The 24,791-nt window shown below is 38.4% G+C and overlaps 1 protein-coding gene across 11 annotated transcripts in view; it reads right to left on the bottom strand.

Annotated features, from left to right (window-relative positions):
• ROBO2 (roundabout guidance receptor 2) overlaps positions 1-24,791 on the bottom strand; it is a 643,837-nt gene that overhangs the window by 572,500 nt on the left and 46,546 nt on the right. For all 11 annotated transcript variants that reach the window (XM_073303863.2, XM_073303872.2, XM_073303897.2 and 8 more), the window contains exon 2: positions 11,161-11,487. In XM_073303863.2, the coding sequence (XP_073159964.1) occupies positions 11,161-11,487 (327 nt within the window). The remainder of the gene's footprint in view (positions 1-11,160; positions 11,488-24,791) is intronic.

Raw genomic sequence — 24,791 nt, 5'->3', positions numbered from 1 at the left:
AAATTGAGCTCACTGTGTTCTTAACAAGGGAGCTTTGTCATAATTTAGAAGCTTAAAGATGACATGAGCATTCCTTTCAGGCTCCCGAGCATGAGAACTTTTAAGGATATTAATCGCTATTTATACAGAATGTATATATTGTAAAGTGTGCTGTAAAATAATACTGTCCATGTTTCATTACAACTTGAGGATATATTTTTCTCATAACATTGGCAATAAGGATATTTTAATTATAAATGATATTTTCAGATGTATCGTGTAGCTTATTTGTGTAGCAATTCTGTTTCACAGTTTAAACTTCACTTCAAATAAAACTGTCCTCTTCATGTACCTGTTTGCTGTGACTCTGTTTAGATCTATGCCCTATGATGAGTCATTCTGCAAAGGCCAAATCAGTTGCAAGAGATGGGTGAAAAGGCTACATTTGAACACCACTGCAGTGCTGGAATGAAAAACAACAGTACAAGGGCTTGATAACATGGGTGTTCTGATCCCATCTGATCCCATCCCACTGGTTCACTATACAGGTATATAATAAGGATATATGATGCAAATCCAGCTTGAAAAATTAGAACTGATTCTGATCTCATTTTCCCCATTTTTACACCAGCGGAGAGACTCCCAGTTTACACAAATGTAAGAGAGAGCAGAGTCAGGTCCATTATCAATAGATTCTATGCATGAGAGTGCAAACTCTGGGACTCTACATTATTAATTCCTCAAGGTGCATATGGGCATTTAGACTGCATTCATAAGGGAAACCATTGTCCATGATTTTTATGATTTCTTTCCCCAGAGATAATGTATCTATAAACTATGGTTTATATTGAAAATCCCACTGAAAAAGGAAAAAAAGTCTCATAACCTTGCCACAAGGTGACTGTGAACAGAATTTACACAATTAGTTAATTCCTTATAAAAGAAAACTTAAGGGAAGCCTCTATTTTACCGTTGTCTTGACATTTATATGTTGCCAGAAAACGTGTATGGACAGAGTGAAAGAAGAAGTGAAAAGAGATTTTGGTTTTTTGTTATGTTTTTAATGACTGGTAGAGAGTGGGAAGAACAAAAAGACAGGTGGTCCTGTAGTTGAAACCTGCCTTCAATTCCTGGCTCTGCAACAACTTCCTGTGTGACTTTGGGCAAGTCACAGTCTCTCTGAGTATCATCTGTAAAATGGGGAAGATAGTACTTTCCTATCCTTACAACACCCTTTGAACTAATCTCACTAAACGTTTCTGAGATGCTAAAATACTATGATGGGATCCACATAAGTACCCAGAGAGAAATAAGAGTCACTTCAATTTGGGGCAGGTTACCTACTGATGGCAACTGAAAAGAGTGTAATGTGAAAGGGTTGTTTTTTCTTTCCAATTTCAGCTCATGTCTATCAGCTCCACCCATTGAAACAGGGGCAGAAGGAACTTCTTTCCTAGGAGGCCCTTCCATTTCTGATTTAATTCACCAACTTCTAATTTGTATACTGATTTGTACTGCACAAATATTATTTCACATTACCAGTTTGTTCATATTTTTAATCTGAGAAAACAAGGATTCAACATGTTCTCTATAGAAGAAAAAAATAAAATGTTCTGAACTCTGCATGACACAGAGACTCCCCCCCCACCCCCCCGAAGAAAACGTCTCTGGTAAAGATGGGGAAAATATTCCAGGGATAATTAAGAGTGACCTAATCTTTCACCCGAACCCAATGCTTTTAACCATAATTTTCACAATCTCTGTACTTTTCTGATTCCAGCCAGGAAGAGACATGTAAGTGCTAAAATACACTAATAGCCTTTTCTTGTGTATTTCCACCCTCTTCAATGAACTATATAATAGTGGTAGTGGAAATCTCACCAGAAAGCTTTTTCCTGCAAGATTTCAAACCCAGTTTTAGAGGTCGGATGAGTTAGAATAGTTTGAATAAGGTCTAAACTGATAGCCAATCAACTGAGTGCTCATCTAACCAGGAGTAAATCTCATTTAAGGTTAACCAACTACTACATTAAAAATAAGCAGCATCAGGAAACTACCTATTCTGAAGTAAAACACATTCTGAATTTTCATTCAAATTGCAAACCAAATGTTTTTGAATATTTGAAAAAGGCATTCACTTCCTTTGTCCCCATCTCCATTTTGATGTGTCGGTACACCCTGATTTCTGTTACAATTGGGGCAAGCTCAAACAACCCAAAGTCTTTTCTGGTATGACTCCAGCCCATTTTTTTTATCAAAACGAACACATTTACAGATGGTTCAAAATCACTTAGCCACACCAAAGCTTTGCAGTTTCATTCATCAGCATAAAAAAAAACCCTGTCTATTTAAGTATGCACTTTAAAACTGCCAAGAGTTTATATTTCTTGGCAGAAGAAATCTGAAGGCTGCCTCAAGGATGCCACTATTGTATTCCTTTGATATAAACTGAAAGGCTGGGAGAATTTACACATTCACACCAGGTGGAAGGTGTGGTTCTAGTGGACAAAACACAGGAACTCCTACATTTTAATCTCGTCTCATTGTGACTTCTTCTATGGCCTTAAGAAATGTAATTAATTTCTCTGTCCCTGCCTGCCAAGCTATAAAAAGGTGTGCTATATATACATTTCTGGTTATGGGAAGTAAGCTTTATCAAAAAAGTTGGTCTTGTAATGTGATCTAAAAAGTAGTCAGATTCGGGATTATTCTAAATTCCTCTGGAAGAACATTTAACATCTAGCACCTCTCACTCCAAAACACTTGGTCTTTGCTTCTCAAACCTTTCATCCTGGGTCTTGCAAGCTGCATTGCCCCAGAAAGTGCAACTTTCTTTCTGGATCATAGCTAGAGGTGTGGTTACTAATACAGTTTGATCCTGAGCTGTCAAAGTCTTTGAAAAGCAGGACCAAGGCTTTGAACTGGTAATGGAGGCAGAATGAGAGTCACAGGAGTAATGGTCTCATGATGGCTCAAGCCCATTGAGAGGACAAGCCATCATATTCTCTACAAGCTGAAACGTCTATATTACTTCAGCATTTACCACGTCACTGAGTGAATTTAAAAAAACAATAACAGATCCTATTACAAATAGAATAGGGCAAATTTTCCCAGAAAGCTGAAGGTGGAAGAAGTCATTGCCAATCCTGAATGACACTGCCACTATCTCTACCTAGGCATGCAGGATCAGGGAAGAGCCCAGCAGGACCACAAGAATTCACGCCCTTTGGTACAACATTGCAGGTATCTGTGATGGAAGAAAATGACAGTCTAACTTGCATATAGGGCTGAAAAGAAAAGAATGTTAGAATTTTGCTGAGGAGTGAGTTGATGCCACATGCTTAAGTGAAGATTACTCCCCCCAGACAGGAAAGAGTAACGCCAGAAGCACACCCAGAAGTCCACGTGTGCTCACTGAAAGATGTGAAACAGATACCTGTCTACTGGGAACTGGTCCCTCTCCCTCCTCCCACTGGAAGAGCCATCAGATATTATCAGATGGTCCAATCAAAAACACCTATGGAAACATCTTGAAATGGCTTATCATCAAAAGCCATGGTCAAGTTTTAATGCCTGGAGACTAGAAAAATAAAACACAGAATTTTGTGAATGAAGATAGAAACGATGAGTGTTAAAAATGAAAAGGAGGAATGATAAGATTCTAGTTTCCATGAACAAATAAAGTGATTATCTGAATGCCAACCCATTAATGTATAACATCCACCAACTTTGCCCGTATGATTTCTGTTAATTAGCGGTGTAATGCACTTTGTTAGTATTTAGATCATGTATTTTTTGCAAATGAAAGGTCTGGAGTGTGCTTCAAATGATTTTTTTTTAATCTGATTTGACATCACAAAGTAGTACAACATGTCTGAGGCATATGCCAACAATAGCCAGTATTTCAATTAATATTCAAATGGCACTCATAGTTTTCTCAGCAAAGGGAGCAGAGGTGTGGAAATGCAAATGTGTTAAATAATTTGATGTTACAGCGTTATCGAGATCTGCTGTGTTATTTCCTGGACTGACTAAAATTAGAAAAATGTCGAGCACAGAATGAGTATATGACACAGACTAATAGAAGATCAACCCACACACACTGGGAGGTATTTTAAAGATAATAATACATGACTCATTGGCAGTTGCTTAGCTTTCAACCTTTTATCAAGTAGACTGTTCAGAAATTATATAAATAGCAGGCTTGATAAAAATCAAAGGCGAGGGAAAGAAGGAAGCCTCAAAATCAAATGAAGTGATGTGCAAGAGATTATTAAAAAGCAGAATCAGATCAACACCTTTGCAAAATAGCTTCCAAAATTAAATGTCAGGTTTTTCTTTGTGCAAGAGAAAGTAGTGGGCACTGAGCAGATAATTTCAGAGGAGAAACTGGATATCCTAAAGAAATTTGCTTTGCCCTTAACATTTTCAAGGGGGTGGAGGGAGGTGAGAAACCAATATTCTATCCAAGGTGTGGATAGCTGTGGAGAAGATCAGCCCATTATGACAGGTCCCGGGGAATGGAAGAGTGGAGAGGAAACAGGGGGAAAAGATCAAGGAGACCAAAAATGACTGACTTTTTTTTTCATTTATGTGTTCTTGAAACTTTCATAGATCCAGGTCCCATTTAGACATATTCCAGCCAGGAGTGGCAGGATAGTCGCTAACATTTTAGGTCCTGAATCTACAACTGAGCCTGGGTGCCCATCACTCACTGCTGGTTGTATGGTTCTCTAGCTTCATATTTTCACTGTAGAAATAAATGTGTGCGTATCATCTAGGGCAGATTGGAAGAGGCCCTGGAGGTTTTTCGCCTTCCTCTGTAGCATGGGGCACGGGTCACTTGCTGGAGGATTCTCTGCTCCTTGAAGTCTTTAAACCACGATTTGAGGACTTCAATAGCTCAGACATAGGTGAGAGGTTTTTTGCAGGAGTGGGTGGGTGAGATTCTGTGGCCTGCGTTGTGCAGGAGGTCGGACTGGATGATCATAGTGGTCCCTTCTGACCTTGGTATCTCTGAATCTACTCACATGCTCTATCATATTGTAACTTCCCACAGTGGATTATACCAGATAACCAATTTACTGCTACAGAAGTATACTGTAGAGAGATTTTTCTCTTCTGAAGCCATTGCCCTTTTTCGCACTGATACTATACCGGTTTGCCGAGTTCATGCACCCACTAATATACACCTCTCATCACTATTGATGGAAGTTGTGCATGTGTATTAAAGACTAACAGACTTTTTGATTAGGAATTCCACACTGGGGAGACTTTGAGGGCAAAGAAAGAGTACAATTATATCTCAACATAAGCTACATTTTTGACAGAGAACGGTGCTCATAAGCAGCCAGATAAGATGATACTACATCTGTCTATTTTTTCATCCCACTTTAAGGAAAAAAAATGCCTGAATTTCATACTTGAAGCATTTCAACTATTCTTTCTTTAAATGTCTGGTCCTTATTTATCACATCTGTCACAATTTTCCCCTTTAAAAGGAATGTTGAACTCATGAAATGTGTTCTGTTGACAACCCAGGAATACCAAATTTATCCCCAGAAAAATGGAAGTATGGGAAGGACAGTACCAGCTTCACTCCAATGTCCTGCTCTTCTGCACCAGCCGAGTTCTTAAAGGACCACTGGCCACTGCATTCCACTTTCTATAGTCATTTATACACCTGCTAAGAGAACATAGATGACTACCAGTTCGGACAGGTAGTGTTACCCAGTCACTTGGCAAAGGTGTGAATGACTAAAAAGGGTGCACGACAGTGGAGTATTCAGACACCACACATCAGAGAGCAAATCAGCTCTTTGACCACTGAGCCCTTGGTCTCCTTGCTGACACTGCACTTAGTGCCAACTGTGAAATTATGTTTTGAAATGGGAATATCTGTGCAGTAGAAACCAGACCAAGGTCATCAACACACTTTATTGTGCCAATGTGGCTATGTTATGTTACTTTGCAGGTGCTTCGGATTTCAAGTATCTTTGATAAATGTAATTAATTTCATTTTCATCAACACACAGTTGCCCTCTACGAGATCTTCATAGAATATCTGAAGGGATTGTTTTTATGATATACGGATGATTGTTTAGTCAATATTTTATGCCTCTCATCTTTTAATCTCCACATTTTACAAATAAAACAGACATGTTGTAATATTAGATTTCTTGTGTAAAAGATTTGGCTCACTTTGGAGAACACCTGTGACTCCTCTTGCTAATCTCGGTCAACTGCTGTAACCTCTCTTACTCGTACAGATAAAGCATCAATTTAGTTTTGGATTTAATGCAAACAGGACCATTGTGTTTTGAGAATGTTCCAAAGCTTGCTATTGCAGCAATCTGTGACCTATAAATAATGCAAGACCTTTTCTTTCTCCTAATGACTTCAGTTCAAGCACAAACCCTGAAAGATGGAGGCCAAAATTTATATTGCAGTCGTGGAATTCAATCTATTTCTGGTTCTACAATTGAATTATGAATCAGAGTTTGTTCACTCTTTTGTATCAGCCCCAACCTCCACACTTCTTCCCTTCGAGTGAAAAATACCCCTGCTTTTGAACAATTATCCTTTTTTCATTTTGATATCAAAGGCAAAATAAAGCCTGGCTAATCTGAGAAGCCCTTGTGTTTTGTTTTAGAAGAAAGCAAAGGGTGGGGGAGGAAGATGATCTTTTTATTTGTGACCCCTAACCTTTGAACCACAACCTCTTTGCCACTAAAGCATTCAACACCTCATTTAATCTCTCCTCACTGCATTGGCACAACACTGAAAAAGGAAAAAAATAATCTGGGGACTTCATCAATTTTTCATGAATTTTCATTTAGGCCAGAGCCCCCTCTTACACTGGTCGATAGATCAAGCTGCTGTCATATATTTAACACCTGGGGCTACAGCTGTTATCTCTGGGGACTACCACTGACTCAGGCTAGATCAGAGACAGCCTGAGTCAGTGTGAGGACCCCTTATGCTCTTTCTGTTCCTTACAAGTGGCGCCCTAGTGCTTGAAACTGAAATCCTACCTACAGTAGTTACTGCCAATGTGTCTCCCAATATTCCCACTGGAAAACTCCACACCATAGTTTCAGGCATGTCAATGTTTTGCTTTGTGAAAAAAAGTGCTTTTATTTTCAAAGCATTTAAAAAGTACGGAAGGCATTTCACAAAAGACAGATTACTTCAACCCTACCATTTATACCAGATTATTTAAAATGCTCCCAAGCACATTTTGGGCAGTACACTTATGATGCTTCTAATACCAACTCTATATTGCATACAAATTCTATTTGTGGTATTTAAAACATACAACCTCAAGATAAACACATTTTTCTCTTTTGAATAAAACAACTATTTGCTGTTGGTTTAAGAGCACAGTGCCTACTATTAATGGTTTAACTATTAAAAAAAACACACACACATAATTCCCACACAGATGTCAGATCAATGATGTTGGAATTAGTTTTCTGGTTAGTAGGAAATTCTTACTAAAATACTAACCCAAGCATCAGTCAGCATGATTGAAATGCATCACATCAATGATGAATTACGCTTTCAAATGAAAATCTTTATGAGTAAGACTTTTTTTTTTTTAGTTTTCTTTAGGAAAACTAAGACAGAAACCAAAGGCCCCAATACAGCAATGGATTTAAGCACATGCTTAACTTTAAATGTGTTTTTAAGTTCTTTCCTAAAGAGGGATACTTCCTTGAATCATGGCCCCTTGTAGTTCTAATGATTTCCACTAAACAAAGGAATATGAATAAGTTCAAGGATCATGGTGTTTTTGTGGTAGGTGCCCATACAAAACAGTAGGAAAAGGAGACACGAATGAACCAGTTAGCATGAGCAGTTTACCTAACAGTAATTTGAGACACTAATAAAAACAAATATTTATTTACAAAGTGCCCCTTCTGAAAGGGATTGTTCAGCTTCACATTTTTAAAGCAATTTAATTTACAATTTAATACAGATATTTAAATAATTCACTATTGATTAATTACCAAAATAGAAGAGAGATTCAAGTATTTTTAGATCTGTAAAAAGCAGCAGTTTCCCTTTTGCTACAATTAGGATCCACCTACCCTTGAAAAATGATCCATTTCAATGATTGTCACAAAAGGACCCCACTAGCTCCTCTTTATCTGGTGTTGAAAAAGGTTTAACTGGTAGTGTAGAGACGACAGTTTTCAACGCCATTACAGATAGCATGAGTGAGAGCTGGCAGAATGTGGCCTATCATGCTTTCTTTTAACAGTGCTGTAGTGTCCCAGCTACACGAGCAGATAAACTGTTTTTAATTCAGCAACTGGAGCAGTGCGGGGGCACCCACTGATGACAACAGTTATCAGCAACAGGCCATTTCTATAATGGAGATCGACTTTTAGAAAGTCTCCAACAACCTATAAACAGTTATGATGCACAAAGCTTGATGTAAAGCCTTAAAGGGGCTGTTGCCTACAAATCATTTGGAAATTTATTCTATATCCATGAGAATAAAAAAAATAGACATTTGAATGAGAAAATACATGAACTGTCACAGTAAACTGGGAAGAGTTGAGTAGTTTTGCAGTCTCCAGTAAGAGCTGCATCCCAGTCAGGTGCATCAAGTGACAATCTTTTTACACAGGTGTCCAACATAACGATGTTGTTTTGAAGCAATGCTACCTAAACTATAAAAGATGTCTAGGTCACAATGTTAATAAGGATGTATTTTACTGAGTCTATAGTCCAGTGAAATCAATAGATCCTATTCACAAAGTGAGTAAGTGTGGCAGAATCTTGCCCTTAAATCATGAACAAACATGTTTAAAAATTTTCTACCATCCATTATGAAGTCCCTCATACCATCATGTTTCAGTTCAAGCAAAGACAAAGCATCATTTAATTTAAATGGCCCAGGAATGTTCCCTTTAATCCCCAAAGAGTTTAATTGGAGAATTCAGTCAGTTAAACTTCAAAGGTACAAAAACAGTAAGATAATCTGGTGTCAGTTGCACGATGCCTTTACAGAAAGTTTGGCTATGGTTTCAGCTCTCAGATTTCATGTTCTGTGATCCTTCCCTAAAACACCATCTACAATGAAACCTGGTCTTATTATTTTTGCAGTCTTCTGTTATCTGACTTTTAGTTCATGCATGACCTGCCACCAGCTGCAGTGGTTAAAATCGTAACTCAGGAGACCAAACAGTTTGTAACTAGAGACTCTCAGCAGTCATTATAGTAGAGATCAGTAAGATTTGATGCAATAAAAGCATACTTTTATTTTGAAGCAACCAATCATTTTGATGACTCAAGGTGCAACTGCACCAGTTTTTCTACTCTATATCCAGACAGTAGATGTTTTAATCTTAACATCATGTACCAGGCAAATCTGCAAGTTAAGAAGCCAAAAATTTCAATCATGTTTATACCTGTAAGAAAGACAACATAACCTCTCTCAGAGATCTTAACAATCATGCATGTGAATAAAGTGCTCAGAAGAGTAATAATCTAATAGTGTTGGCTGGACACACACACACAATTTAGGTTTCTTCAAACAGCTTTGCAACCTTTCTCATGCTCTCCTTCTCTGCAGCCCAAAAATGCCTATAATCCTAAACTGTGCAAAACTGTGTGATGCTTTTGTGATGGGGACAAGTCTTCACTGAGGACTTGAATGAAAACTATAAACTACCTTTCACGTATGATTTGAAAAAGCTTTGAAAGAAGGTTCTATGAAATGAAAGGTAATGCATTGGCCTACCCTGCACTACTGTTGAGCTCCCATACCATCTGATCATTAGTTCAAGGGAATGTCCTTTCTGTAATGTATGAAGATAATGAAAAACTGTCAAGATTAACTAACATATAGCATTGTATACGCAAAAGTCAGTTGAAGCAGGAGAAATTCTTTTAAGGAAACTGAACCAGCAGTTCTTCCAATATCCTTCAATTACTTCTGGTGGTTTCAGATATGAACGCCTTCCCTTATTCAAAGACTATAACTGACATCAGCCATGGAGAAGGTAGCTCTTACCCTCATACAAGGGTGGCTGTATGACAATGGAGGGAGTTGGAAATTGGAAGATTAAAAATGTTAGCCACCTAGAAAAAAAGAAGCAGGCAAAACACTTGGGTCGCAGGTCAGCAAGGCATTTAAGTACATGCTTAAGTCCATCCCTCTTCACCCTAAGTGCTTAAGTATGTGCTTACCACAGAAGTCAATGGGGCTTAAGTTAAACACATGTTTAACGACTTTGCTGAATCAGGGCCTTGCAGCCTCCCTGTAGTGAAAAAGAAGTCTAAGAAAAGAATTGTGTTTTTTGCTTTTTAACTATTTTTTAAAAATGCATAGCCAGCATTAGCTGATTTAATTTTGCATGCTGAAATTTACTTTTCTTTCCCTGTTTCCTTTTAACCCAGATAATTAATTAGGGGCAGTTAACACATAGCAACTTAACATTTTGTGAAAGACAAGCTTCTTTAACATGCAAATAAAATGACCTTGTTTCAGCTTGTTTACTTGGAAGCAGAGCATTCATGCATGAACTCTCAGTAATTTCAAATTCTCTAAAAGATCTGTGATGACTTCACTGTTACATAAAGCCGATCAATAGGAATAAGACTGTTCTAGATGTATTGAGAAATGGTTAACAATTATCACATGCCAGTCACATAATGAATGAGACCTGCACTGAGTTTTTGGCAGAAGGGATCTCTGAAAGGATTGAGGCTTTCAACAGTACAGTACATGAGTTACCAGACTGGAAACTGACTACTTCTGGAGAAGTAACAGATGACCTAATAAGGAGAAAGAGACAGTGCACCCTTATATTAAATGATATTTTTCATGTTATGGTTCAGTATAACCAACTTTACCCATAATTTCAAAATTAGACTACTCATTAAAGGGAGAATAGGCTTCCTCCATGCTACTGTCAATTATGATTATACACAGACAAGAATAGTACCTCGATGTAAATCATATATTTTGCATGGTCATTGCGACTGAATAGATGTGTGTGGAAACAGCTTGGCTAAGAGTAATAGTGAAAGGTAAAATGACATGCTTATCCACATTTATCATCTGCTAACTTGGTACTACATGAGAGGGATATATGTTAACATCAAAACAACCACAAAGTTTTACATGAATTTTAGAAGGTGGTGATCATATTTTGGACTACTTACATGCTACTTCCAGAGATGCATTGCGACTCACAGCTTCACCAAGATAGTTCCTCGCAACACAAACATAACTTCCTTCATCAGGTTTGCTCCTGCGTCCATGTACAATGCGTAAGAAAAATAAAGATCCGCTGGGCAGCAGCATACGGTGGGAACGGGGGTCATCTTTGTCAGTCTCCACTCGCTCTCCATCCTTGTACCATTCAATAGTGGGAGTTGGCCTTCCCTCAGCCTTACAGTTCAGAGTTGTTGGTTCTCCCTTAGAGACTATCACATCTGAAGGATGCTCAACAATCCGCGGTGGAAAGTCCTCCTGGCGAAGACGGGATCCTGGAGACAAAGGACAGGGAGAAAAAAGGTTTATTTTTTTTTAATTTTTCATCTTAATAGGTGGGTTCTCACTGCTAGGCTCTCTTAATGCAGCAGAGGGGTTTCCAAGCATTTGAGCATGTGTGATGGCAGCCATCTTGGCTGACACACTAAACATTGAACTAGGGACCTCCAGAGCTAAAACTCATGAGCTGCTTCAGCTGAAGCCAAGGCTTTGTAGAGATTTTAGACAAGGCTTTGAGATTGTAACACAATCATATATTCTGCAAATGGGGCACAGAGGGGGACCTGTAACACACACTCGCCCGTGCGTCCAGTAATCTTTCTGAACAACACATACCTCTGGATACCAATGCCCTCCCAGACTGCACTCACAGCTGTTGCTCTCTTGCTCTTTCACCTGCCTGAATCAAGAGATGTGCACATCCAAAATCACTGCATTTTGTGCCTGGGCCTCAAGACCTATTGGTTAATATGTCTCTACAGATGTGTGACTATGTTTTGTACCCCTATCACACAAACAACTAGAGTGTGGAAAGAACAAAGGCTGAAATATGACAGCTGTCCCTTCCTTTGCTCATTTTTATTGCCATAGTTGGGAGGATTTGAGGTTTCAAAAAGTACTGACTCATACATGCTCCTTATTTACATTACAAAAAAAAAACAAACCCTCAGCTATGAGCTTTAGAAATTCCCAATTAATCTATAAGAATAAAAAAGAAACAGCTTAAAAAGACATTTCTGACACTGTTCTCTATGACGGGAGATTCCACATCCCTTTCCATTGTTTTTTTTTCTACTACCTTCTTAATTTACAACTCTTCTGCTTTTTTTCCTCCTTGACCTCCTCCCTGCTCGCAAGCTCTTTCCCAGGATAGTTTGTGAATTTACCATAGGAATGCTGTATGACAGTGATATACCTTTAGACACTTCAGTGGCTCATTCTACCCTTTTTATTTCCCCCTGAAATCTCTACCAAGGGGTTGCTGCGGTGCAAAAATAAAAGCCATCCCTGAAATCTATACGCTACAAAAACACTTCCATCTGTCAGTTGTGCATTGTATTTGTATAACTCCTTTTTAGTTCATACATCAGTTGGCTGAGACTCTCATCACACCTATTAGTAAGTGAGATGTGTACCAGGTTACAGACGAGAATACTCAACAAAATAATTGGCAGAGACGTTTCTAGAACCCAGGACTTCTAGTATCCTGCTCTAACTATTAGGTACATACTTCCTTCCTACAGTTTCAGTTAGAATCTACAGTAAATTGGCAAACAAGTCCTCTTCTGAAAAAGGGCCCTAATTTTTCTCCAAATCCCCTCTCATAAAAAGGAAACCAATCTTCCTAATTACCAGCACAAATTACCTTTAGCTAGTACAAAATGCTAAAAATGCTTGCAATGGAGCTGTCAATCTAATGTCATTGCACAGAACTTCTTAGACTCAAGTAATGTCACCTTCAGCAGATCCATGAAACTTACATGCTTCAACTTTCAGACTGAGGATTCTACAGTGCATTAGTAGTTAGGAAAAAGATTTAACATCACTATGTTTCAGAGAGTATACATTTGAAAATATCTTCTATGCCTCATTTGCCCCCAAGGTTCTGAGAAATAAGGTTACATTTCACATATCACAAAGTTTGTCCACCTTTGGAATTCTGTTTTACTGTCATCTGGATCATTAAACTGAGGCTTGCCCTAGAAATAATGACAGATTTCAGAGTAGCAGCCGTGTTAGTCTGTATCCGCAAAAAGAAAAGGAGGACTTTTGGCACGTTAGAGACTAACCAATTTATTTGAGCATAAGCTTTCGTGAGCTACAGCTCACTTCATCAGATGCATAGCAATAATGTGTTATACCAATGCTGCAAATCTGAGCTCTTTTAGTAGCTACAGCACCTTTTTTAACCAATACAGTAAAATTATCTGGTTATCTGTTCATCATTGCAAAGCCCAAAAAGAGATTGTGAATGATATGGCCAGAGTATGTTAAGAAAAGATATGTTCCTTATTTCATTTAAAATTTAGCTGGAGAATTTGTAATGAGAAAGCATCATTATTCTCTGCCAAGACAGGAATGCAAAGCATTAGCAATATTCACTAAAATAAAAAGCATGAATTTCATATATATCAGTATGCCAGACTGACAAATAGAAGAAGAACATTGGCAAAAGGCCGGTATAATACACACCATACAACTTTTTAACATATTTCTTAAATATCCCTGAACAATTCTTGTTTTTCCAGTACTAATTCTGTGTTCGCTGGGGACTTCCAATATTGCCATTACAACTAGTCAATATTTTGGGTATTTCTGAATTTTTGATGAATTTTTTTTCAACCAACTCAGGTGAAAATATTTTAAAAGCTCAAATTGTTGACAATATTTTTAATGAAAATTAAAAAAAAAATTGACCAGCTCTACGTACCAAAATACACGGTGGTTTTGATACACAAATGCTTGCAAAGGATTACAAAATTGGGGGAAAAGTGGAGCAAAGGATTAAAGGCCTGATTCGACCCCTCTTGGAGTCTTCCTTTGGTTTCAGCGGGGTTTGCATTTGTTCCCACCTTTCACCTCATGAGGCTGACTTCAAATCCTTCCTTAGGGTCATAATAAGACATATGCACGATACTTCAGTACTCTTCTACACTGATGCAAAATTAACATACTGTTTATCTCATTCTGGCCTGATAAAGTAGCCTCTGGTGAAGAAAGATCCAGGAATTCGGCAACACAAGTATTGTCAGTCACGGCTGTGGGGTGCATAGGCAGACTGGTGTGGGGAAGCTTGTACAGTTCTTCCTGGACCATAATGTTACCTGGATCTGTCCAGTGCTGAGAGTCATTTCACTTTCAGGAAAAAGAGCACCATACTCATTGTCACTCATTTATTATTTTAAAGTGGCATAAATTGTGATCTGAACAGGAGCAGCTATTCTGAATATTACTGATTTTATAAAAAAATGACTATTGTCTGCTTTCTCTGGCAAATATTAAAATGATGAATGTTAAAAGGTCTGTCAATGGCCTTCACTAGTACTTTAATGCATACAGAGTCACTTGGGGTACTTTTTTGAGGGGGGAACAGAAGAGAGAGAGATGATGGATTTTATTTCTGCCCCATATCTATGTAAGAGCACAAGTTGTTTCACTGAGGAAGGCAGTTTACTTTGTGAACTGCACTACCCATGCAGCACCATTTTCATTAGTTTTTTCCTCAAAGGATTTCCACCACATGGACTTTGCATGCATGCGTGCAAAGCTGAATTACCCCTGGATTTAACAGTCCCTAAATACGCATTGCCATGAGGGACTGCAACGATTCCAATTTAGCTGTTACACTCTACTGAGTCAAAACACACCTTTGCAGAAAGCCACGACAATATGAATGGTTTCAGAGGAACAGCCGTGTTAGTCTGTATTCGCAAAAAGAAAAGGAGTACTTGTGGCACCTTAGAGACTAACCAATTTATTTGAGCATGAGCTTTCGTGAGCTACAGCTCATAGCTCACGAAAGCTCATGCTCAAATAAATTGGTTAGTCTCTAAGGTGCCACAAGTACTCCTTTTCTTTTTGACAATATGAATGTATACAATGGACCATGATGGCTACTCCAAAGAAGCCTGTAAGTTTTAGCTGGGAAAAAGTGGGCAGGTAAAAAGCCTCTAAATATATATTTAAACAGTATATTGTAATGGCTCTACTGTGCCTACAGTAATCTGATCTGTTGTGCATTAGCATATTATCATTTATTAGGGGGCTTCAGAATTACAGTTTCATATATACCCAGAAGGGTAACCAACATGGCAGATAACTTTTCAGCGTCACCTCTTCATTTCCTAGCTTTAAAGGGGCTAGTACTATTTTAAAAAGACTCCTAAGGCTGTCACAGTATCTTCCATTATTATTATTTTCATTGCAGTGGCAGACAAAATACGTTGGGGACTACTGAAATCTAGAGGAAGTCATGGCCCTCGTCCTGAACAGCATACAATCTAAAAAGATCATTACTGATATACAATATTTTGCTCCTGAAAAATCGTATTAGGAATGACAAAAATTATAAAGAGAAATCATGTCACACTCCACTGAAGTGAAGCCACAGGATCAGTCTGGCGGATAGGAAAATTTCCCAGAAGACTCGAGGAACTTAGAATCAGTCAAGACCCTTGCAAGAAGTGACAAATTAAGGATAAATTCTGATTGATTTGCAGATCTGACTCCTCACTGACAGGAGGGCCAGGACCCAGCAGAGCTTTGCTCTAGGGAGCAGGCTGATACAAAAGAGAGGGGCCCAGAGACATAAGAACTCGGGATTCCGTTTGGGATGGGTACAGACACCAGCTGCTTCTTGTGTTTGAGTATGTAGGCATGTGACCATGGTATATATTATGATCTTAGAAACCTGTAATACACAGCATAGGATCATACTATTAAGTGAACAGGACAAACCAAGCACTCAGGAGCTGTACCCATCAGAGAATCACAACACGAAATTGCAGAAAAAGCACTTCCAAATCCATTAACTGAAAGGAGAAAAACAACATGAGCGCTGCCCTTGGCCCTAGGCTAATCCTTTGCTACCTTAGGCTAATGCTTTGTTGTTACCCCTGGGGTGGGATGTGTAACAAGTTGTTTACTGAACATAATTCAGAAGTTATTAACATCACATAAAAACTCTGAAGAAAGTACACAACAACAATGTTGAATTAAGGAACAATGATGCCTTGGACCATAAGCATCATGACATAATAATAGATACCTGATGCAACACTTTACTAAATGAACATAACTACCACCATGCAGAGTTTTTGTTTAACGTTGCATCAGGATCAACCTATACATCAAAAAACTGTGAAAGTATGAAAACAAGAAGTTGAGAGAAAAGACTCCACTGTTTCTTGCCACCTTCACATCACCTACAACACTGTTGATAACATAGTCTAAAATTCCACTAGGCAGTTGCTTGCAGCTCCAACATGTAACAAACAACAACACATGCCCCAAATTCATCTAACTCACAGTCTCACACAAAACCTTCATAATGACCTTATTCGTCCTCATATCTAGAGATCAGCACATCACACCATCCATTTGGAAAGTTATTCTGCCTTAATGTTGTTGAGGGCACCATCATTTTTGCACAAGGGCACATAGAAGCCAATAGAGCTACAACAATTTATATTAGAGTACCATGGGGCAGTGTTGCCTTTCAAATAACTTCTATACTGTGTTGGGGCAGGCACTGGGGGCAATAAGTGCAGGAGAGCTACCAGTGACATCAAAAGTAAGCTACCAGGGACAATTCAGGTTCTTTCACAAAATACGTATTTGGGGCAGATCCTAAATTGCGATAGCTTAATTGAAATCAATGGAGGTTTTGCAATTTACACCAGTGAGGATCTGTCCCTCACTTTTCACTATTGATTTAAATGAGTTTTCAAGGCTGTCACTCCTCCCTGAACAACTATCACTACTGTCAACTAGCATTCTTCTAACAAAGGAATCACTGTTGAAAATAAGGTGGCCTGCAAGGGGCCACTAATAAAATAGTATTAATTCACTTCACTTATACCACATAGTAACATGCCACTTTAAATTAATAAATTAAGAAGATCTGTACTTTGTTGTCCCCAGTTGAATGTCCCCAGTTGAAATAAGTGCAAAATATTAAGTTTGCTAAGCTTTTTTAAAGCACACACTTTCAATTTAAGAGACAGCATTGAGTTAAAGGAAACAGATAATAGGAGAAACTCCTAACATAAGGAAAGAATATTTACCATCTTTCTAATATCTAACTGGCTATGGACCACATTTATGAGGGATTTACTTTACATTTCAGATTTTTAAAAATGCCACTCAGAGCAAGGCAACCGGTGCACTGAGGTAAACTCATAATCTAGCTTTAAACTTACGAACTCAAAAAGTAACCACTTGGTAATGACATTTAAACACTGGTAACAAACAAAGATAGGTTTGAGATACAATGCAAAAATATGTAAAGTCATGTTAATGGAGACTATAGGGACAGAAATCAAAACTGAAGAAGAGAACTGGAGAAAGTGGGCAATTTTACATATCTTGGAAGTACCATCAGCCAAGTCGGTACTAGTTCCAAGGAAATAAAATGATGAATCAGGAAGGAAAACGCTGCATTTGGAAGACTCAAAAACATCTCCCTCAAGACAAAACTGAATGCGTACAAAGCAATTGTTATTGCCATCTCAACATATAGCAGAGAGACATGGCAATTTACCAAGAAATATATGCAAAAGCTGGATGCATTTCATCACAAATGTCTGAGACAAATATTGGGAATAACATATAGACTCATAGACTATCAGAGTTGGAAGGGATCTCAGGAGATCATCTAGTCCAACCCCCTGCTCAAAGCAGGCACAATCCCCAATTTTTTTTGCCCCAGATCCCTAAATGGCCCCCTAAAGGATTGAACTCACAACCTGGGTTTAGCAGGCCAATGCTCAACCCACTAACCTATCCCTCCCGCCCTTCCTAGAGATAGGAAGAAAAATGAAGAAGTCAGAAAAATTACTGGACAAGGTACACTTCCACAAATAATCTACAAAAGAAGACATCAGTGGCTGGGACACGTGCTGAGAATGGAAAAAAATGCTTACCAAATACTGCCCTTGAATGGAAGCCAGAAAATGCAAGAAGAAAGAGAGGAAGACTGTGAATAACATGGAAATGAACGGTTCTGAACTACATCAAGTACCTCAACATGAAATGGGAAGATTTAGAGAAAAGGGCAGTTGACAGGCAAGGATGGCAAATGTGGGTAGCCCAATGTGCAGCAAAGCATGGGATGGATTAAGGTCTAAGGTCTGACCTAGACCTAGAATGCAGAGCTCCACCCAGCACACCCCTTCTTGGGATGGAGCAGACAAACCTTCTTAACTTCTCTGCTGGCTCCTGATTGGTTAGTATCTTTTCCTGGCCTTTCTAGGCCCCTAGAGGATGAAGTCTTTTTGGTACCCAAAACTGAATGGACTTTTCCTCGGCAAGGGGGGTGTCAGAGTACTGATGCGTGTTGTTGGGGGGAGGAGGGGGCAAGGAGACACAGAGAGGGCCAGATAGATCCCTCACACTCACATATCTACTTGTGAATATAGTGGTCTTCGTTTAAAAAAAAAAAGTCAACATTCGTCAAGTAATCATCTTGTGATATCTGAGATAGTGTACCACTAGGCTTCTCTATACAGATTCCATAGTCTGCTAACTATCACTAAATGTTGACTTGTTAAAAGATGACTAATGGTAAACACTGTCGTTCTTGCAATAATAATTGGTGGATTTATGATAAGCTGTCACTTAACTGCATGAGTAATCAATTCACATCCATTTGTATCTACCTTTGTGTTAATAACTTCTTCTATGGTTACTAATAACTTCAGTTGAACTCCAGGGTAGGAATAAATGGCAAAGTTTCAGAATGGAGAGGGGTAACTAGTGGTGTTCCCCAAGGGTCAGTCCTAGGACCAATCCTACTCAACTTATTCATAAATGATCTGGAGAAAGGGGTAAACAGCGAGAAGGCAAAGTTTGCAAATGATACTAAATTGCTCAAGATAGTTAAGATCAAAGCAGACTGTGAAGAACTTCAAAAAGATCTCACAAAACTAAGTGATTGGGCAACAAAATGACAAATGAAATTTAATGTGGATAAATGTAAAGTAATGCACATTGGGGGAAAAAACCCAATTACACATATAATATGATGGGGGATAATTTAGCTACAACTAATCAGGAGAAAGATCTTGGAGTAATCGTGGATAGTTCTCTGAAGATGCCCATGCAGTGTGCAGCGGCAGTCAAAAAAGCAAATGGGATGTTAGAAATCATTAAAAAAGGGATAGAAAATAAGATGGAGAATATCTTATTGCCTTTATATAAATCCATGGTATGCCCACATCTTGAATATTGCGTACAGATGTAGTCCCCTCATCTCCAAAAAGATATACTGGCATTAGAAAAGGTTCAGAAAATGATAAGCGGTTTGGAATGGGTCCCATATGAGGAGAGATTAAAGAGGCTAGGACTTTTCAGCTTGGAAAAGAGGAGACTAAGGGGAGATATGATAGAGGTATATAAAATCATGAGTGGTATGGAGAAAGTGAACAAGGAAAAGTAATTTACTTGTTCCCATAATATAAGAAATAGGGGCTACCAAATGAAATTAATGGGCAGCAGATTTAAAACAAATAAAAGGAAGTTCTTCTTCACTCAGCGCACAGTCAACCTGTGGAACTCCTTGCCTGAGGAGGTTGTGAAGGCTAGGACTAGAACAGGGTTTAAAAGAGAACTGGATAAATTCATGGAGGTTAAGTCCATAAATGGCTATTAGCCAGGATGGGTAAGGAATGGTGTCCCTAGCCTCTGTTTGTCAGAGGGTAGAGATAGATGGCAGAAGAGAGATCACTTGATCATTACCTGTTAGGTTCACTCCCCGTGGGGCACCTGGCATTGGCCACTGTTGGTAGACAGGATACTGGGCTGATGGACCTTTGGTCTGAGCCAGTATGGCCATTCTTATGTTCTTAAGGACTACAATAGGCCCTCAATCAGGCACAGCCCTGTGCTGGAGGTGATGTCAAGCTGCCACAGGACAGTCTCTATCTCAAAGAGGCAAAATGCTGTCCTTAGCTGCCAGATGTACAGAGGCAGCACTCCCACAACTACATGTCTGCAAATGGTGGCTCTTACTTTTATACCTAGATACAAATGGGAGTGGATGTAATAAATTTCCTAAACTAAAAAAGGTAAAGAGAAATAATAAATCAAACAAATAGAGTCAAAGTAGTAGTATACATTTATTTGTAATCTCTTTCCTATTGTTTTCTCATTACTATTATAGGACCTTTTTTCCATAATGTAAGGACACATTACCTAAATCCCCATAAAACTGGATTTTTAGAAGTTAAAAAACATTTAAATGTAAAATCAATAAGCCATACTCCCATAGCAGTAAGTCACTCCAGAATATGCATTAGTAGACTATTGGTGCACTTTTCAAGTGGCTGAAGGCACTCATCCTTCAACCTGTACCCACAGAATAGCCTACGATGTAGCCCGTAGGCTTGCCTTTATTGTATTCATTGTGTTGCCTTCATTATATTCATCTGTTACACAAGAAACCTACAGTATCCTGTAAGACATTAGCTGAAGCATAAGTTAGCATAAGTGTCATAACCCTTGACATAGATCAACGGTTACCTTTAAATCTTAGGAATTAAGAAGAGCTTGCTCAATGGTAGGAGATAGAATATTTCAGTAAGTGCTACCACAAGGCACATGAAAGTAATAACCACAAATCCGCTTAAGCAAGGGGTGACAGATATGATCATGAGCTGAAATGGTAGTTACACATATCAATATAGTATCCTATAGAAGAAGGACACCTCAACATTAGTAGGGTAAGGAAAAACAAGTAAGAAAAAGGGGAAAACCCGTACTGAATATGCATTAGATATAAGGGTGTCAGCGTAACATATTATAAAAGTTGCATCCCAGCTTGTGAGGGTAGAAGAGAAAGAGATGTAGCCTTTGGAAGGGGCCCAAATGATGGCCACTGGTGATGATAAGGAAGATGATGGTAATGAGGAATATAATGGCTAACATTTCAGGTTGTTGTGCAAGGGATGGTGTAAGTATATGGATGTGCAGATGTACATTCTGTAATCTATCTACCTTACTTGGAGTATTGACTACTCTTAATATTTGAAAAGTGACACAATATTCATTTAAATTTGAAAATTATCTTTTCACTAACCCTTGGATGAATCAAAGCAAATGTGTTTTGTATGAGCTTTGTTGTAGAGGTGCAGTGATATCCATACGTGTCTCCTAGAAAACATTTCTATCTAATCTACTACATTGCCCCAGAATTAGCATATGAACCGAGTAAAATGTGTTGCTTTCTACCTATTATTGTTTTGCAAGACTTTCAATTAAACCAAAATAATTTGCTTGCATGTATAAAAGCAACATATTTCCCATAAAAAACACAAAAAGAAGTAAAATAAATAAAACCCCCTCATTTATGAATCATTCCTGTACAATTAAGTGTAAGATGCTTTCATAGAATCATAGAATCATAGAATATCAGGGTTGGAAGGGACCTCAGGAGGTCATCTAGTCCAACCCCCTGCTCAAAGCAGGGCCAATCCCCAATTAAATCATCCCAGCCAGGGCTTTGTCAAGCCTGACCTTAAAAACTTCTAAGGAAGGAGATTCTACCACCTCGCTAGGTAACGTATTCCAGTGTTTCACCACCCTCCTAGTGAAAAAGTTTTTCCTAATATCCAACCTAAACCTCCCCCACTGCAACTTGAGACCATTACTCCTTCTCCTGTCCTCTTCTACCACTGAGAATAGTCTCACTGAACTTTATAAACAAACTAAGTAGCCACGCTATCTCACACTAAACAACAAATGTATATAGCCCAGAGGCAGACTTATGAATTTGCCTTATATCTCACACTACCACTATTCTGAGTCGGAGGGGAAAAAATCATCAGAAATAAACTGCTCCCCCCCACACTATCCTCCCCCACACACTTCATGCTCCTCCAGTCTTGATTTTATTACTTTCAGACAAAAGTTGATTTGATTCATTAAACCTGCTACTTGATGGTAGGCACTTCCCAAAACCAGCAGGTTGTCATACGTGAACAGCAGTAATATAAGCAGGCTAAGTTCATAGCAAATTTTTATTTCTCAAATCACCAGACCATTCACGGTTATTGGAATAATGGCAATTCTTAAGGAGGCACAGATTATACACCAGGGAGGATGCTGATTTCACTATAAGCACTGAGCAGTTTAAAAGAAAAACAGAAAAAATACATTAATTTAACTATCAACAAAATATACAGAAAATACTTCATAATACAGTTTTCAGTCTTGCCTTCAAGGCCGTCTTTAGCTCTGCTACTCTTTTTCCTACCTGACTTTGTCAACTTTTTGTACACTAGCCACCTATTTCTGATCAGTGTTAGTGTGAAAAAAGAAACACACATTTGTAGATACAAATGTATAATAAAGGCCTCCTTACATAAGTTTATTGGAAGATAGTCACACAGTTACTGCCCACTATCCTACTTTCAAATGCCTATGCTGATTATTCCACTTAGAAAGTACTTATGAGCCACACTTATTATCCACATCTCCTAGATATAATGAATAAATATGTTGTTTTCACGACCTTCTTAACTAGAGAATTGGCTAAAAGATAGCAGAGATCCCATATAGAGATCCAGTCAGTCACATGCTAGTTGGAACAAAAGATAGTGTGAAAATTCAAGCTAATGAAAAAATGCAACTGGAGCGTGAGCTGATACAGTGGTATCAGGCTACCTGATTCTCATAGATGCATTCCTCTAGACGAAGTGTCACAGTGAAGATTACATTTGTAAGCTTTATAGTTTGCAATTTTTTTGCAAATCTTGGCAAAAGTGAAAGGACTCTGATATGTTTCCATGGAAGGCACTGAGAGTGAGCTGTGTCAAAGTCTGTGACAGCTTTTCCTACTGCAAAATTAACCCATTGAACAGCACACCCTACTTTCCTCAGAAAACTGTTTCTACAAGACATGCCACCTTTCCTGCACTGGAAGTTTCCTTAGGACTGAGGGAAAAAGTTAAAACAGTCCTTCAAAAATCTCCAGGAGAGAAAAATCTATATCTGCTATTAAAATATTTACCAAATGTTATGGAAAGAGTGATTTTATTAAGATTCTGTTATACAAAATTTTGACTTATTAGTGCGATAAACCAATTTTAATAGGAAAAATACTTAGTAAACGCACAGACCTGCTCCTCATTGTAAGTGTGGGAAGAATAATTTGTCAGTTGTAATATAAGCAGCCAGCCTGTTGTACTAAGAGTCTTTTCTAAAACACTTTTGCAGAGTACACTTAGTCCACATATCTATTCAGGGGACACCATCACAGGGCCTAATCACATCAGCCACACTATCGTTCACCTGCACATCTACCAATGTGATATATGCCATCATGTGCCAGCAATGCCCCTCTGCCATGTACATTGGTCAAACTGGACAGTCTCTACGTAAAAGAATAAATGGACACAAATCAGATGTCAAGAATTATAACATTCAAAAACCAGTCAGAGAACACATCAGTCTCTCTGGTCACTCGATTACAGACCTAAAGGTCGCAATATTACAACAAAAAAACTTCAAAAACATACTCCAATGAGAGACTGCTGAATTGGAATTAATTTGCAAACTGAATACAATTAACTTAGGCTTGAATAGAGACTGGGAGTGGATGTGTCGTTACACAAAGTAAAACTATTTCCCCATATTTATTCCCCCCCGAACCACGGCTCCTCAGACATTCCTGTTATCTGCTGGCAATGGCCCACCTTGACTATCACTACAAAAGGTTTTCTTCCCTCCCCCGCCCCCACTCTGCTGCTGGTAATTGCTCATCTTAAATGATCACTCTCCTTACAACGTGTATGATAACACCCATTTTTTTCATGTTCTGTGTGTATATAAATCTCCTCACTGTATTTTCCACTGTATGCATCCGATGAAGTGAGCTGTAGCTCACAAAAGCTTATGCTCAAATAAATTGGTTAGTCTCTAAGGTGCCACTAGTACTCCTTTTCTTTTAGTCTTTAAAATTTGCTGTTTCCACCACAGCGGCTGCATGTTGTTCACACATCCACTTCTCACACATGCCAATGCTAATCAGGAGTCAGTGCAAATTTCACTACCTCTGCAAAGTGGTATAAATAGCCCAAAGCATATGATTATCTATAAATCATTCATATCCTTGGAGATGAAAAATATTATTATTAATACACGTCAGTACTGCACAGAAAAATTGAATCAATTTTGTTTGGTTGAACAGAATTTCACCCAGATTAATTCAAACAGGATTTCTTTTGTTTCCTCATTTCTTACCCTCAAGTTACCTCAGATCTCTGTTTTCTCTTGACAACTAATTGTTATGTTATCATTGTAGGGTAGTCTGGTTTGGGGAATGGTGTAGAAATTAATCATACACTATACACTTGGTTCATCAAAAGAAGATCACAGACACTTATCTTTATTCACCTAATTCCATAACTCACATTTATTTAGTTGGTAAAACTTTCCTACCGATAGACTTTTGCTTTTGAGCTTAAAATAATAGAGACTCATTTCAAGGTTTGCAAAAAGAAAAGGAGTACTTGTGGCACCTTAGAGACTAACCAATTTATTTGAGCATAAGCTTTCGTGAGCTACAGCGCACTTCATCGGA

Source organism: Lepidochelys kempii, chromosome 1 (genome assembly GCF_965140285.1).
Source record: "Lepidochelys kempii isolate rLepKem1 chromosome 1, rLepKem1.hap1, whole genome shotgun sequence".
In the NCBI taxonomy this organism is placed as follows: Eukaryota; Metazoa; Chordata; order Testudines; family Cheloniidae; genus Lepidochelys; species Lepidochelys kempii.
Note: the sequence above shows the minus strand (reverse complement) of the source record. Positions and strands in the feature narration are given on the sequence as shown.